This window comes from Komagataella phaffii, chromosome 3, assembly GCF_000027005.1.
Source record: "Komagataella phaffii GS115 chromosome 3, complete sequence".
Taxonomy (NCBI): domain Eukaryota; kingdom Fungi; phylum Ascomycota; class Pichiomycetes; order Pichiales; family Pichiaceae; genus Komagataella; species Komagataella phaffii.
Genome location: NC_012965.1, coordinates 982,666 through 997,695, shown reverse-complemented (window position 1 = coordinate 997,695; position 15,030 = coordinate 982,666). Strand labels below are relative to the sequence as shown.

General features: G+C 41.0%; 8 protein-coding genes across 8 annotated transcripts; 5 read left to right on the top strand and 3 right to left on the bottom strand.

Annotated features, from left to right (window-relative positions):
- Positions 1-279: 279 nt before the first annotated feature.
- On the top strand, positions 280-1,941 carry PAS_chr3_0519 (Permease of basic amino acids in the vacuolar membrane; the record flags this gene model as incomplete). The annotated part of the gene is made up of 1 exon (XM_002492702.1): positions 280-1,941. One exon carries the CDS (start codon positions 280-282, stop codon positions 1,939-1,941), a length of 1,662 nt encoding a protein of 553 aa, XP_002492747.1.
- A 454-nt stretch (positions 1,942-2,395) lies between these two features.
- PAS_chr3_0518 (putative cytoskeleton protein) lies at positions 2,396-5,263 on the top strand (the record flags this gene model as incomplete). Its single annotated transcript, XM_002492701.1, has 1 exon — positions 2,396-5,263. One exon carries the CDS (start codon positions 2,396-2,398, stop codon positions 5,261-5,263), a length of 2,868 nt encoding a protein of 955 aa, XP_002492746.1.
- A 54-nt stretch (positions 5,264-5,317) lies between these two features.
- Positions 5,318-6,178, bottom strand: PAS_chr3_0517 (Putative GPI-anchored protein; the record flags this gene model as incomplete). The annotated part of the gene is made up of 1 exon (XM_002492700.1): positions 5,318-6,178. One exon carries the CDS (start codon positions 6,176-6,178, stop codon positions 5,318-5,320), a length of 861 nt encoding a protein of 286 aa, XP_002492745.1.
- Positions 6,179-6,736: 558 nt separating this feature from the next.
- PAS_chr3_0516 (High-affinity zinc transporter of the plasma membrane) lies at positions 6,737-8,314 on the top strand (the record flags this gene model as incomplete). Its single annotated transcript, XM_002492699.1, has 1 exon — positions 6,737-8,314. The coding sequence occupies one exon, from the start codon at positions 6,737-6,739 to the stop codon at positions 8,312-8,314; it is 1,578 nt and encodes a 525-aa protein (XP_002492744.1).
- A 57-nt stretch (positions 8,315-8,371) lies between these two features.
- PAS_chr3_0515 (Subunit of the alpha-1,6 mannosyltransferase complex) lies at positions 8,372-9,760 on the bottom strand (the record flags this gene model as incomplete). Its single annotated transcript, XM_002492698.1, has 1 exon — positions 8,372-9,760. The coding sequence occupies one exon, from the start codon at positions 9,758-9,760 to the stop codon at positions 8,372-8,374; it is 1,389 nt and encodes a 462-aa protein (XP_002492743.1).
- A 202-nt stretch (positions 9,761-9,962) lies between these two features.
- On the bottom strand, positions 9,963-11,507 carry PAS_chr3_0514 (Hypothetical protein; the record flags this gene model as incomplete). Its single annotated transcript, XM_002492697.1, has 1 exon — positions 9,963-11,507. The coding sequence occupies one exon, from the start codon at positions 11,505-11,507 to the stop codon at positions 9,963-9,965; it is 1,545 nt and encodes a 514-aa protein (XP_002492742.1).
- Positions 11,508-11,682: 175 nt separating this feature from the next.
- PAS_chr3_0513 (Hypothetical protein) lies at positions 11,683-12,552 on the top strand (the record flags this gene model as incomplete). The annotated part of the gene is made up of 1 exon (XM_002492696.1): positions 11,683-12,552. One exon carries the CDS (start codon positions 11,683-11,685, stop codon positions 12,550-12,552), a length of 870 nt encoding a protein of 289 aa, XP_002492741.1.
- Positions 12,553-12,689: 137 nt separating this feature from the next.
- Positions 12,690-15,017, top strand: PAS_chr3_0512 (Mg<sup&gt2+</sup&gt-dependent phosphatidate (PA) phosphatase; the record flags this gene model as incomplete). Its single annotated transcript, XM_002492695.1, has 1 exon — positions 12,690-15,017. The coding sequence occupies one exon, from the start codon at positions 12,690-12,692 to the stop codon at positions 15,015-15,017; it is 2,328 nt and encodes a 775-aa protein (XP_002492740.1).
- Positions 15,018-15,030: the final 13 nt, after the last annotated feature.

The window sequence follows — 15,030 nt, the reverse complement described above, 5'->3', positions numbered from 1 at the left end:
CAAGGATGTCAAATGTCAGATGTCCACGGTCCGTTTTTTTTTTTTTTTCTCTTATCCATTTTTACTTCTCCACTCCGCAATTAACATAGTCCACCCCGCCACAGTCACGTGCAAGATACCAATATCATATCAACAATTACATCTCCTAAGATTGAGGGACCCTAGTTAGGACTTTGAATCGGATCGTGATCGGGCCATCAAGTGATGCATAAACTTTCAAATTTTTTTCTCATTTAACTGGCAGGTTGGACGTGTGGTTTTCCTTCACTAACAAATCAAATGAGTGTAAAATCGTTAGAAACAACTCCTTTGATCACCACTACAGTTGTTCAATCTACCTCTGATAGCGAGGTGGATAAAGATTCCCAGGTTCAGTTTCCCATCCAACCCGTCGACGCAGTAGATGAGGACATTTCTATCTGGGATATACCCAATATCTTCAAGATTGAACTTGCGCTGTTCACTAATGTGTTTGTGGGAAGTTTTGAAGGAACTGTGACATCATCCACGTATGCGATTATTAGTAACGAGTTTGATGCGGTGAATATTGGTTCGATTATTACTATCGCTTATCTGATCACCAGCACATCTTTCCAGCCACTTTATGGATCACTTTCAGACGTTTTGGGAAGAAGGTTCATGTCTTTCTTTGCTATCGGGGTTTTCTCTGTGGGAAGTTTGTTCTGTGGTTTGGCTCGTGACATTTACTCCCTGTTTTTATTCAGAGCCATCACTGGAATTGGTGGGGCTGGAATCATCTCAATGTCGACTATCATCAACTCTGATGTCATTCCAAGAAAAAAGAGAGGTTTGTTTCAGAGTTTCCAGAACATTATGCTTGGTGTCGGATCTATTATTGGGGCCTCATTGGGAGGACTAATTTGCGACACCATAGGTTGGAGATGGTGCTTCATCATTTTGTTGCCCATGTCCCTTTTGTCATTGGTTCTTACGTACCTTTACGTTAGCAACCCTCCACATCATCTCAGTGGACTCAAATTAAGTTCAGTTGATATCAAAGGGTCTGTTCTGTTGGTTGTTGGTCTCAGTCTGCAATTGATAGCACTATACTCCAGGTCATTACGTTTTTTCTTATTTTTTTTAATTTCCAGCTCTCTTCTGCTTTTCTATTTCATCTACGATTTGAGCAAGAATGACCCAAGCACCATCAAATTAATACCTTGGGAAACTGTTAACAAACTACCCCAGTTGTTGACATTGAACTTTGGATTCATCGTTGGATTTGCCAACTTTGCCAACATTTATGTGTTACCACTTTTGTTCCAATTAGTATTGAATGATTCTGCCACAAAAGCTGGTCTTCGTCTGGCTATCCCCTCCTTCTTTACATCTGTTGGCGCATTAATCACGGGATACGTGATGAACAAGAATGTGAATCATTTGAATTGGCTGATCAAGTTGGGATTTGTGATTCTCATTTTGGGTACATTTTTGAATTCCCTGATCACCCCTAGTCTCAAGAAGTACGTCAACTTTATTATCATACCAAACAACATAGGTCTTGGAATTGCATACCCTGCGTCATTATTCCTATACATTTTCCTTTTCCCCAATAGTCTTCAAGCATCATCGACTACGACCCTTTTACTCGCAAGAGGTGTTGGACAAGTTTGGGGAATGGCTGGAGCATCGGTAGTGGTTGCCCACTTGGTTAAATTCAAGCTATGGCACGTACTAGCTGAACATAAGAAGGACTTGGACTTGACTGATTCTCAAATAGCAGACATAATTGAGCAGTCTTCTAAATCATTGACTTACGTCAGACATCTTCCAGAGAACATAGCTGTCTTCGTTCATAGCAGTTATAAAGCAGGATTATGGGGAGCACAGATGGTTTCCATTGCTGTTCTAGTTCTTGGTCTTTTAGCTTCGATTTTTAAAGACTTTTCATCGAAGGCTGGTAAGAAGTTCGTGATCTAATGGGCTACAAATAGACGATCACGAGATTTTTGTGATCAACTGATCCCTAGTATCCATATTTCCTACCTTATTTATCAGGATATCACATTTGATTAGATTCCTTCTGTTATTTTTCATAGATAAGAATTGTTAGAAGATAAACTTATTCTATTACAGCTAAACTGACTGGACGACTAAATCACTGTCCTTCGACCTTCGTTAGACTAAGGACACCCTATACAAGTAAACCGCAACCTTTATTTTCAGCAGCCCTAGGAACCTTCAGGGGTTTCGATGAAAAACCCTTTCTACTTGACACTCCATTATATCTCGTTTAAGTCCGTGTGAGAATATTTCATGTCTCACGTATACTAAGAAGCGCGAATATTTTAAGCTTCTCGTTTACGAAACTTCTCTTTAGACTAATTCCTGTGATCAGCTATTGCCAATAACTGGATTATTCGTTCTCCAAAGTATGTGGACGAGCTATGTAATACTGATACTCAGTATCATATGGCTCCTCACTAGAGCTTTAAAGCTCATCAATCTTCCAATTGATAAAGGAATCCGGTCTTTGAATGTTTTTGTTCCTAAAGTCCCGATATTATCCACCGATCGGATTACCCAAAATTCCATAATAATACACTGGGAAAACAAACATAGTACATCGAGCAGTTGTTCCAAGGTTGGAGATGGAGATGAAATTGAGCACAGGGAAGGAGGTCCCCGATTAATCGTCAATACTTCGCCCAAGGCTGTCAGTTTCTACCAACTGTACGTTAATGGAGAACTTGTGACCACCTTGGAATCAGCAGTAAATATGTGCAAGTTAAGCAATCTGAAGCCAGGGACGAGATATCAACTGGATTTGATTGCCTTTAGCATACTTAATTTCAGATCTCGATCTTCTCCAGTATTTGTCAAAACGATTGAGACACCATATCAAAAAATCGATGACGCTGACGACTTGTTGCACTTTTTAGCTCCTAAGAAGGATGCAGAAAGCTTGAAAGTTCATTCCACATTTAGGCAAAACAGAACAAACATTTACAGTGGTATGCCCATCTCAGAAGCTAAAGTTCGTGACGATGTTGACCAGATCACGGATATCGAAGAACTTAGATATCTTTTAGAAGCTGGCCAAGAAGATCTGAGATCTTTACTGTTTCAGCAAACTCAATGTGCCAAAGACTTTGAAGAAAAGGAAATTATTTTGTTATCAAGCAGAGAGGATCTCAGGAAACGTAAGAAAATGGAGGATTTGAATAGAAATAGCGTAAGGGCGGAACTGAATGCTCTTGAAGAAAGTAAGAAAGATATAGTCACCAAGATCATGAATAACCAGTATCTGTTTGATGAAAAAACCAAATCAATGCAGAAAATGAAAGATGAAATTGAAAATTGGAAAAATAACTTGAAAACAAGCCAGTCACGCTGTGAAGAACTTAAGTCTAATGAAAAGAAAATACTGAGAGAATTAGATCAGAAAATAGATGGCAAGAAGGCCGACATTAAGGCCGCCAAATTAGAAATTGAGGTTTTGGATTCAGAATTGCAAGGGAATATTGACTATAAAATGGAGAGAGAAAGTCTCAAAGCCGAAATCACTTCCATTTTGAGTTCCCTAAATAGAGATGCAGACTCGCAAAATGGGCTTCTCAAAAAGGATGGAATTTCACTATTAACTCGCCTTAAACAGATCAAAGCAGAATGGGGAAACTTACTTGAAACTCAACAATCGCTGGATGCCGCAGCTGATTCCAATTGGAGATCTTCCGAACAAATGGAGCTTCAAAAATTGCACAGCATTAAAGTTCAGTACCAATCTTTGTTATCAGATAACCAAACCCTTCAAGAGCTTTTGGCTGGTGAACGAAATGTTCTCACGCTGCCGCGTGGCCAAACCAATGTGGGGGAATCTTTTCCGTCGCTGGAATCAAATAGGCCCAGTGTTTCCTTATTTCCTATTCAAATGGAAGCATCGAATAGCAGTTTTCAGCCTGCATATTTTGAGGCTGAAGATAATGTTGAGGATTTGTCACCCAATGTTGAAATGCTATTACCTCAGTCTTTAATTGAAAGCGAGGAGCTAATCCTGAACAATTTGGGGTCAAACACAGTCGATATCAGAAACGAGGTCTTTTTAGATACCCCCTCCACACCTGTTTTAAAGGACCCTTCATACGAAACTTCATCTTTTGAGAACACGGCGCAGGCTGGCGAAAAATCTTTTAATTCTCCTTTTGAATTCAATTCATTGCATGAAAGAAGTCCTAGTGGTGATGGAGCGTCTTTTTTTTTCCAGAAGTCCCCTCCTTTATCTCATGCTTCATTAGTGGAACCCCAACATTTAGATGAACAGCTATCCACCTTTTCACCCAAAAGGCTTAGCAACGTTTTCAATTTTGGGAAGAAGGCAGCAGCAGCCAACAACAATATTTCTATGACTCTTAATGCGGACTCAGATTACAATGCAAATCATACTGCTACATCTTCCAAATTTTTTGGAATTATCAAACGAAATAGTCAAAACACTAATACTATTAACAACAGGACTAGAAGCGGCAGTTTAGGTAGCTCAATTTGGAGCAATAATAATCCTAACAATACTGGCACACAGACTGGAGAGTTTAGGGTTGGCAGTTGGTCTAATAATAACTATGGCGGATTTATGACTCCTCAGCAAAACGATACCCCTGAATATAGAAGTCCATCGGAAAGCCTAATTCCAATCAGTCTGCCTCAAATTGACATTAAAAACTTGAACTATGAAAATGACGATTTATTTCTGTCTCTTAGCCACATTACATCAGATTTAGACGGGCAACACTCAAACGAGAATTCATTAGGAGAGAGTGCCTTGGAAAAAAAATCCAAGCAAGAATCTGGAGGTTCGCCTATAGCTTTCAAGAAACGAATGTTTTCTCTTAGTTCATCCCCTTCAAAATTGGAGAATGATCATTTGGACGATAACCATCATGGAAACAATCACGGTCCATCTAAATCATCCAAGTTTTTTTCAAAAATTTCTCGGAGAAATTCTACAGTCACAACCAGTAGTGACTCCAAGGTATCGCAGAATTCACAAGAAACCACAGGAAACGGCTTAAATACCAGCGATGCAAGCATATCATCCAGTTCTGCTGTATCTGGAACAAACAGTTCCAAATTTAGCAGAAGATTAGGGTTCCTCAAAAAAGACAGAGGGAAAGAAGCTACCGACAAAGCTAAAATCAAGAAAAAACAGAAAGAAATAGGGAAGGATAAAGATAATGACCTAATTGAGTCAACTATAGACGAAGTAAGTGACGAGTCGGAAAAGAATTCTCCAGCACCAGAATAGATAGGCGGATAATATTCTTCTATAATGAGTGGTGGAAAAATGAAATGATTTAGCTTAAGCACAGTGGACTTCGCCATCTGAGTGTGTGTGGCACTCTGTTCCAGCAGAAGTAGACGTTGTAGTGACGGTAGCACTACCAGAAGATGTAGACTCTTCATCATCCTCACCAATTTCTCCACTGCATCCCTCGCCTGGGACGGCGATGTCGTATGCATACACATCTAGAGCATAAAATCTTAGGGAAGCGGTGTTTCTAACTGCTTCATCTGGACTCTCAATAGCCAATTCTAAGCATTCTTCATACGTATCAGCGTAGTGATCGACTGTCAATTGACCAATGGTGGTAGTGTGATAGAGTCTGTGGAGCAAGTCAGAAGCCCAGTAGAGGTTGTTTGGATAGTTGGCAACGTTATAACCGTTGGAGCACATTTGAGCAAGGAACTTCCTGGTCTGGAAGGAAAGATCACAAATGACAGTTTCGTCGGATCCATTTTCACCTCTCCAGTGACCGGCCCAGCCATCAAATTTACAGTTTCCGTCGATGTCATCGCATCTGAATAGCAGGTTGGATTTGTCGGCATCAACGACCACTGAGAACCATCCGATGACTTCTGCGGTACTAGCATTACCGAAGTATTGAGTGAAGAACTCAGACTCGTTACCATATCTCAAGGTGTGATCTCTGGCATGAGCGGCCATGATCTGAGCCTCTTCTAGACCCAGGGACAGTTGGTTGAACTTAGTCTGGTTACAGGAAGAATGTATTGGAAACCCCTTAACCCAATTAGCAGACCAGTCCCCTGCTTCAGACGCAGAGGTTGGGCTAGAAACCAATTGTGTGACGGTGACATCTTCAGCTGTTGTTCTGGAAGCCAGTGCAAGTAAACTTGTAATAGTCAAGTTAATGAATCGCATTTTTTAATTATTCAGCTGTAATGTATTCTTGGTATGGTGGTTTTGGTGATCTCAGACTCTTGAAATTCATTCTTTATATATAATTTTTCAAACTTTTCACTCGTTTCGAACCAATTTAGGGAAAAGTTAATGAACAACCACTAGGGTGGGTATGAACATGTACGATTAATTGTTGTTCAATGGCATCGCCAAACTTGGACCCTGAGAAGTTGCATGAAGCGTGCGGCTCCTGCATGAGATCGACGGCTTCGCAACCCTGATGGTTTTGACGTCGAGGCATCGGTCCATCAAGGACGGTATTTTTGAAGGAGTACTCTCTTCCTGAAGAAGGTTGGCCCGGGAACCCTGCCTAACGGCCTGAATTGCATTGTTCCTATTTTTCAGTTTCTTTTTTCCTGCCAGTTTAATGAATTTTTCTCAAATTAGGAAGATGAAGAGGAATAACCTTAGGCTTGGCAAAATACTGTAGTAGTTAAAACGTTATAGTTTCTTATATATTCAACGAAGTAGGAAAAGGATGCTCAGTTGTTACAGAAACAAGTATATACCATTCTCATTATGAATTTGAAAACTTGGATTACTGTGTTTATTGCAGTAGCTCAAAGTGCTACAGTCACTGTGACCAGTACAGGCGACTTCAGAATCGGTGGTCTCGTCACCACTGCTCCTGCTGGCACAACGGCCGCCGCAACAGTGGCAACCACCACAACTTATGCTGGAGGAGTCTACGAGGTTGATATTGCAAGCGAGGATGGTCATGATGATCACGACCATGATGAGCATGACGATCACGACCATGATGAGCATGACGGTCATGACCATGGCAGTGCCTCTACCACAGCAACTGGGCAAACTACTGCTGTTACAGATTGTCACTTCCACGAAGAAACACAGTACTGCGTTAACGGTGACAAGGCTGAAGGTTATATTGTTCCTGCCCCTACGGAAACTAGTAACGCACCAGAGGAATACACCGGCTGTCACTCTCACGGTGCCGAAACTTATTGTTTGAGAGAGGATGGAGATGAAGTCCAATTTGTTTCCCTAGGAGCTGAAGCCAGCAGCGATGAACAGGAGGATGCTGCTGAGTTTGGAGGTGCTGTAGGTGTTACATGTCATTTCCATGCTGGTGTGGAACACTGTGTTGATGCAAACGGTAATACTGTCAACAGAAGCGGAGCTAGTGCATGTAGTGCCCCAGACCATGATTACAATATTCCCCTTAGAATCGGATGTCTGTTTGCCATTCTAGCTACAAGTGCAATAGGTGTCTACCTTCCTATCCTAACAAATAAGTTCCTAAATTTCAGCTTGACTGGTGTGATCTTCACAGGTTTCAGACAGTTTGGAACAGGTGTGATTATTTCGACCGCATTTGTGCATTTAATTACCCATGCTGAAATGATGTGGTCTAATGAGTGTATGGCTCCACTTGACTATGAAGCTACTGGTACCTCAATTACCATGGCTGGTATTTTCCTCTGTTTTGCTATAGAATATTTCATTAAAAGAATTGCTCTAGCCAGACTCAAGAAAGCAGATGCTGAAAACGCCCAAGAAGAAATCGAAGTGACTGACGAAAATCCAAAAGAGAACGAGCTAAGTGATTCTTCGTCTTCTCTAGAAAGAGGTGGAACCGTGCCTGTTCCACCACTCAGCAGAAAAATTTCCGTTATTATGTTGGAAGCCGGTATTATTTTCCACTCCATCCTACTTGGTGTCACATTGGTAGTTGCTGGTGATTCTTTCTTTATTACACTGTTCATCGTTATCATTTTCCATCAAATGTTTGAGGGTTTTGCCTTGGGAACCAAGATTGCCGAACTGAATATGGTCTCACTCTGGTATAAACTCCTTATGGCTCTTGCTTTTGCCCTTATTACTCCTATTGGTATGGCAATTGGTATTGGCGTGTTGAGTAGATTCAATGGTAATAGCTCTTCAACGTTGATTGCGTTGGGTACTCTTGACTCTTTCTCTGCTGGTATTTTGATCTGGACCGGTTTGGTAGAGATGTGGGCCGGTGACTGGATATATGGAGCATTAGTCAACGCCAACTGGCTGAACACAACCGTTGGATTTCTATCTCTTATTGCTGGTATGATACTGATGAGTGTGCTTGGTAAATGGGCATAAAACTTTTTTATTAATATGTATTAACCCTTCCTAAATGACAAATAACTTTACTATTTATTACTGAGGATAAAAGTTAGCGGCACGATCCTGATCCTTAACAGCATTAGCTTTGACCGCTGGTTCGTAGTCATCTTCACCCGACCAGTCTACTTCGATTTTCCTTTGTTTTCTAAAATCTGTGTTCTTCATCATGTAGTGCCTTTCTTTTGCCCATGCATCGCTCACGTCTTCAAATCCTTGATCCCAATACTTTTTGTAAACGGCCTGAATCTCTTTTTCTTGCCTCTGTCTCTCTTCTTCCTTAGCCATCCATTCCATATGCTTTAAGTCGTCAGAAGATGGCTCATAGATATGCCACACCACGTAATGAGGCAACCCTACAACATCATATCCCATCCTTCTAGATAGTTTACCAAATCCTTCCGTTTCAGCATGTTTTTCAAATGAAAATGCAGGGAAATTGCTACCACTCTTGAAAACCTTGGCCTTACTCAAAATGGAAACACCACCAATACCATCCAATGGCATTTCTGCTTCTGGATCTCCATAGGGGTCCCGAAGGTAGGCCAAATGTGGTCGCCAGGTAGCATATTCCACATATCCTTCAACAATGACTGCATCCTCGTCTAAAGTTGAAGCCAGTTGTAGACCACCATCACTCTCTTGCCACGAGTTCAAGTCGTACGGCTGTTGATTACCTAACCAATCAGGTAGTGGTCTCCATACATTAGGAACAATAACATCTTTATTGTGATGCATTAAATCCTCAATGATTGTCGTGGGAACAGTTTCCACATCGACATCTCTCCAATAAACCCATGAATGGTAAGGCTTGACAGCTACCGAACTGAGCCAGTTACGGGCACGAGCCATCAACTTACGACGAGGGCCCTGGGCTGCAAATCCATGTCTGTCACTGAAACCTTGTCCAATAGCTTGTCCAAAATCTTTTTCGAAGATTATGATTTCCCCGAAATGGATCTTAGGATCAGGGTCATGCTGCAACTCTAAAAGGTTGTCCTTAAGGACTCCCATTGTATTGTCCGAGGAGTCAGACACCAAAAACGCCATATCTACTAAATGATGAGGATATGTCATATTTCTCATGTGTCTAAAGAACATAGGCAAGTGGGCAGCTGCATCTCTCAAAGGTACCAGAAAGACCACGCGTTCACCTCTCTGCCAACCATCCTCACTCCCTTTATAGTTGTCCAAATCGTAATAATGTGTGTTCTTGGTGTTTTCAAAATCAGGCTCATATAGGCTGTTATTGAATGGTCGTATCATGTTAAACAACATCAAAAACAAGGCGACTAAAACGACCAGTATCGTTTTAGGGTTGGTCGCAAAGTGTTTTGAACTCCTCAAAAGCGTGGAGTTGTATCGCCTCAGTACCTTGAAGTTTAATGTCCCCATTGGTTGTGCTATTATTGAGTCTTTTGACATCTCCTACAACACAATAAAATGGTTTGGGCTCGACAGTGCGAAGGAATCGATGATACCGTTGATATTTATTGTTGGTTTGAAGGAAAGCACAAAATGTGTCGTGTTTGTACGAAAATCGATGGTGGATTTCAGGAAACATTTCCGCGTGGAACTTCTCTACGGGGTTTCTCCCTGATTATATAATCTAAAATGCATTAAACTTCTATAGGAATAGTTCACTGTTGGAGACAATTCTCTTCTTGGATGGCTTGGGAGGAGGCACTTTCTTGCCCAAGCTGGTAGTAGAGGATGTAGGTTGTGGTTGTTTGATTGCTTCTGGGTTGCTGAGCGTCTTAGGAAGTCTCCTTTTGGGGCCTTTGGCTCGAGTCATGTTTGGATGGGACAGACTCTGATGATGTTCTTGTGATAATCCTACGTCGGATCCATCAATGGTTCGGGATTTTGTCAAGGATTTCTCTAGCACCTTGCTGGACGATGGATCTACCATAAATGGAATAGGAACAGGCTTAGATGAGAATGTTTCTGATCTTTTTGGTAACAATCCCTTAGATTGGTTCTGGTCTGGTTTTCTGGACCTCAGTCCATTCAATTGAGCGTTAAATATTGTTTCTTGAGCTGCGTTGAAATTATGATTCTTACCACTAGACTTGGATTCTCTTAGTTTCTGCAATTGTGACTGCAATATATCTTCCTGCGGTTGATTAAAGTTACTCTTACTAGCCTTCTTCGGAAGTATTAAAGGCTTGGATTTTATTTCCTTCGCCTTGACAACAGCTTCTGGTGGATTTGAGTCAAGGCCTTTCGCCAAATCTTTGGGTTTTGTAGGTTTCAAAGGTGCAGGCTTGGTAGTTATTGGCTTTGAGGGCACTTGTAAAGAGCTTGGTTTGGCTGGGGTCTTTGGCTTTGGTGAGAGTTTTTTCAAACTTTCCACCACTGAATCATCATTATTTTCTTCGATGACTGGCTCCTTCTTTTGATTTCTTGGTTTGGGGGCCGGAGGAGGAGGAGTAGAAATTTTCAAAGATACTGTAGTTTCTGGCTTCAAAACCTTCAAACTTGTAGGTTTAGAGGGAATCAATGGTTTCCTTTCAGTTTCGGCATTCTCCTTCGTTTTGATGTCTTTCTGAGTACCCAGTTTTAATGCAGCGTTTGGCTTCTCTTTTGTTCCCTCATTTATCGTCACGTTTGACCTCCGTAGTGGTAATGCAGGAGGATTTTCATCTTTTCCATCGTCATGAGTAACTTCTTCTCTTCCAATCCGGTTACCTTTGTTAATAACAAAATCTCGCTTTGGTTTCCTCAAAACGTCCTCACTTCGTATGACCTTGGGAGCTTTGCTGTTATTAAAGTTGGGCAAAGAATCTACAAATGAGTTCTTCTCTGGAAACTCTAGAATGGAATTTTTTGGACGTTTTGGCAATTGAGGGGCAGCTTCTTCCTCCGAGTCCATCTTTTGTTTCTCTTCATCCCTTGCAATAGGATGTATCAGCTGAATATCATTGTACTCTTCTTCTGACCCTGATCTCAACGAATCTGGCTTTTGAGGTCTTTGAGGAGGGCCGTTTGATTTGGACTTTGACCTCCTCAGCTCATCCAAATCGCCGACTTTCGACCTTTTCGATTCTACCTCCTCTTCCAATTTGAGAACTCGTTCATTGTCTTCTTTCTTCTTCTTGGCATCTAATTCTTGTACCTTTCGTAAGAAGGAATCGACATTCGGATCGTTATTAGCCACTTTCCTGCCCATATCAGTAGTTTGGAATTTTCCCCATCAGGACCCAAAATAATGGTGGTCGCGATTGAAATGAATTGATTCATACCTTGTCTCGCGATTTGTATAGTTGATCCATCTGGCATCTACCATCACCAAGAATCCATATACTCCCAAGGACCTGTCACTGATTTCAAATAGGCTTCAACTAATGAGTGTCATAGTGCATCCTCTTGCACTATTGACAATAATCGACGAGTTCCAGAGACGAGGTCGCAACAACGATTCCATAATATTCGGTGGGTTACTTGGTAAACATGATGAATCCACCAACCAAATATCTGTTGTTAACAGCTTTGTGATACCATTGATCGATAATCAGTTTTTGAATAAAGAGTACTTGCAGGACATGCTACTCAAATTTTCTATCATTAATTCCAACTTTCGATTCGTAGGTTACTATCACGTTCAATCTTTAAACGGTACCGAAACTCAACAGTATGACTTGAACGCTATTAACCTAGTATGCCAAGATGATAATAGGCCTTCGTCCTTTGTCCATTGGATAGTAACAGATCCAAAAGAGTTCAAATCATTCTCGATGTATTACTTGGATGATTCAATGGTTCAACTCGTCAATTCCAATATTCAACATTACATTTCTAAACCATTGCCCTATGAATTTAAAAACCTTCTGTCTGAGAAAATTGCTATCGACACAATCCTCAAGCAATCCAGGCTAGAAAAAGACTTATCCACCAAAAACTCACTGAAGAAATTAAACAATAGTTATATCGACATTCATTCCTCACTGAACGTTCTCTATAAATCAGTCAATAGGCTTATTCGTTACCTCAAAAAATGCTCAAAATCAGAAGTTTCAATTGACTATGACACAGTTCAGGAAATGAATACTGTAATACTGAAAATTGAAAGGCTTAAATTGATACCCCAAGTCAAGGAGGAGTTTGACTTAGTGACTCTTTCACTACTGGTAGACAATCTTGATCAGATGGATCATCTTTTGTATCTCCGGAAACAAGTGGAACAGTACAAAATATCTGAATCAATGTATAGTTAGTCAATATCAAAGTTTCATACAACAGTGACCATCCAGCATCGCATCTGTCAGTTTCGTATAATGTGCGCGCATGTGCTGATCGGTATATCAACATCTCTTCCTCTTCTCTGCTTCCTTTTTCCTCTTGTTTGTTATCAATGCAGTACGTAGGTAGAGCCATTGGATCAGTATCCAAAACCTGGTCGTCCATTAACCCGGCCACACTGAGTGGTGCTATTGATATCATCGTGGTGGAACAAGAAAATGGTGATCTGGCTTGCTCTCCCTTCCATGTTCGGTTTGGAAAGTTTCAATTATTGAGGCCTTCCCAAAAGAAAGTGGATTTCATCGTCAATGGAGAAAAGACAGACTTACCAATGAAACTGGGCGATGGGGGCGAAGCTTTCTTTGTGTTTGAAACCGATGCTGCCATCCCGAGTGAGCTTCAAACTTCCCCCGTCATCTCACCTGTATCCAGCCCAGAACCAGCCTCTCCACTGAGTACTCCTTCCAGACCAAACTCTGAACCAGATTATTTAGAATTAGGGGATGGAGAATCTACAACCAGTGAATTAGAGAACTTCAAGTTAAATCGATATCCCTATTTATCAACTGAGGTATCGCATTCAGATCCTGGTGTTGGGTCTGTGAGCTCAAGTCCTGAGAATACGAAGATTATTCAAAAGATCTCTCGGAAACTCAATACGAAAAATATTCCTTCCAAGGTTGATAATAACGGAAATCTTGTATTGGATATACAAGGTTACAAAAGTGATGATCTAGACGACAATTCCAAATCTTTGAAACAGTTGTTATTGGCTGAACTCGGAGAAGATGTAGATTTGGACAAGGTTATTGAAAAAGATCACGAAGGAAACATTATGATCAATGGTGCCATATCTTTGTTGAGCGGAGAAGATGATCTGGAATCATTTCCTCAGACCGACGACCAAGCTGAGAGTCTCAAATTGGATCTGGAGTCAGATAAATCTGACATTGAATCAGACACAAATCATGAATTGTCTCGCTACTTCAAAACGCTAAGACTTACATCAGATCAATTGAAATGTCTTACACTGAAGAAGGGAATTAACGAGCTGAAATTCAGTGTCAACAAGGGCAAATCTGTGGTGACGGCAAATCTATACTTCTGGGACTATTATGACCCCATAGTCATATCGGATATAGATGGAACCATTACTAAATCTGATGCCTTAGGCCATGTATTTACCATGATTGGCCGTGATTGGACTCACAAAGGTGTAGCCAAATTATTTTCAGATATCAAATCCAATGGATACAATATCATGTATTTGACTGCAAGGTCTGTTGGTCAAGCCGATTCGACCCGCTACTATTTAAACAACATTGAACAAGAAGGCTTGAGGCTTCCTCAAGGGCCGGTGATCCTTTCTCCGGATCGCACAATGGCCGCTTTACGAAGAGAGGTAATTTTGAAGAAACCTGAGGTGTTCAAGATGGCATGTTTAAACGACATAAAGAAACTGTATCTCACCAATACCAAAGACCTAAATCCGAACACAGATTCTGCAGATTTCACGGATATCAATACGAACACTTTGAGATCTTCAAGTCTTACAGAGGATGTACAAACGCCATTTTACGCCGGTTTTGGTAATAGAATTACCGATGCTTTGTCCTATAGGTCAGTAGGGATACCATCATCAAGAATTTTTACCATAAACCCAGACGGTGATGTTCACATGGAGCTACTCGAATTGGCTGGGTATAGAAGTTCTTATGTACATATTAGTGAGCTGGTAGATCATTTCTTTCCACCAGTGAACACTGAACTATTTAAGTCGATGCCTTCTGATACCTATCGGAACACGGCAAAGTTCTCTGATGTCAATTATTGGAAAGAGCCTTTGTACAATTTTGAGGAGCTCAGTGATGAAGATTCTAGTGAAGATGAGCTAAGAAGAAGAAAGGAGGAGGAACGTTTACAGTCTGCTCCTCGTAGTCCAATATTGGCAGCAGGAGCATCGTTTTTCAAAGGAAGTAGTAGCCTTTTAGGTTCACCAGAACGGATGACTTTGAGTGACCCAAAGCCAACTGAAGTTGCCCCTAGCACAATCAAACCCCCAAAATCAGTTGGTTCTGTATCATCCGATGAAGAAAAGCTGAAAGATCATGATGATTTCATTGACGTTGATCACGAAGATGAAACCTTGGATGATGATGACGATCCCTTTGACTACGATTACGAGTATGAAGATGAAGAAGAGGAAAATGACGACGTAGATGAAGTTGATGATGGGGAAGAGTATTCAGATGATTATTATGACGAAGAAGACGACTACGATGAAGAATTAGATCATACTTTAGAACCAGACCAAAAGAAAGAACTGGACCAAACAGCTGAAGCCAACCAGTTACCCCCTTCAGGACCCGATGAAATGGAATCAAAATCTTTCAAGAAAGCCAGTGATTTAATAAGCAAAATGAGAATCGATGACAGCTGAGGGTAAATAAGTA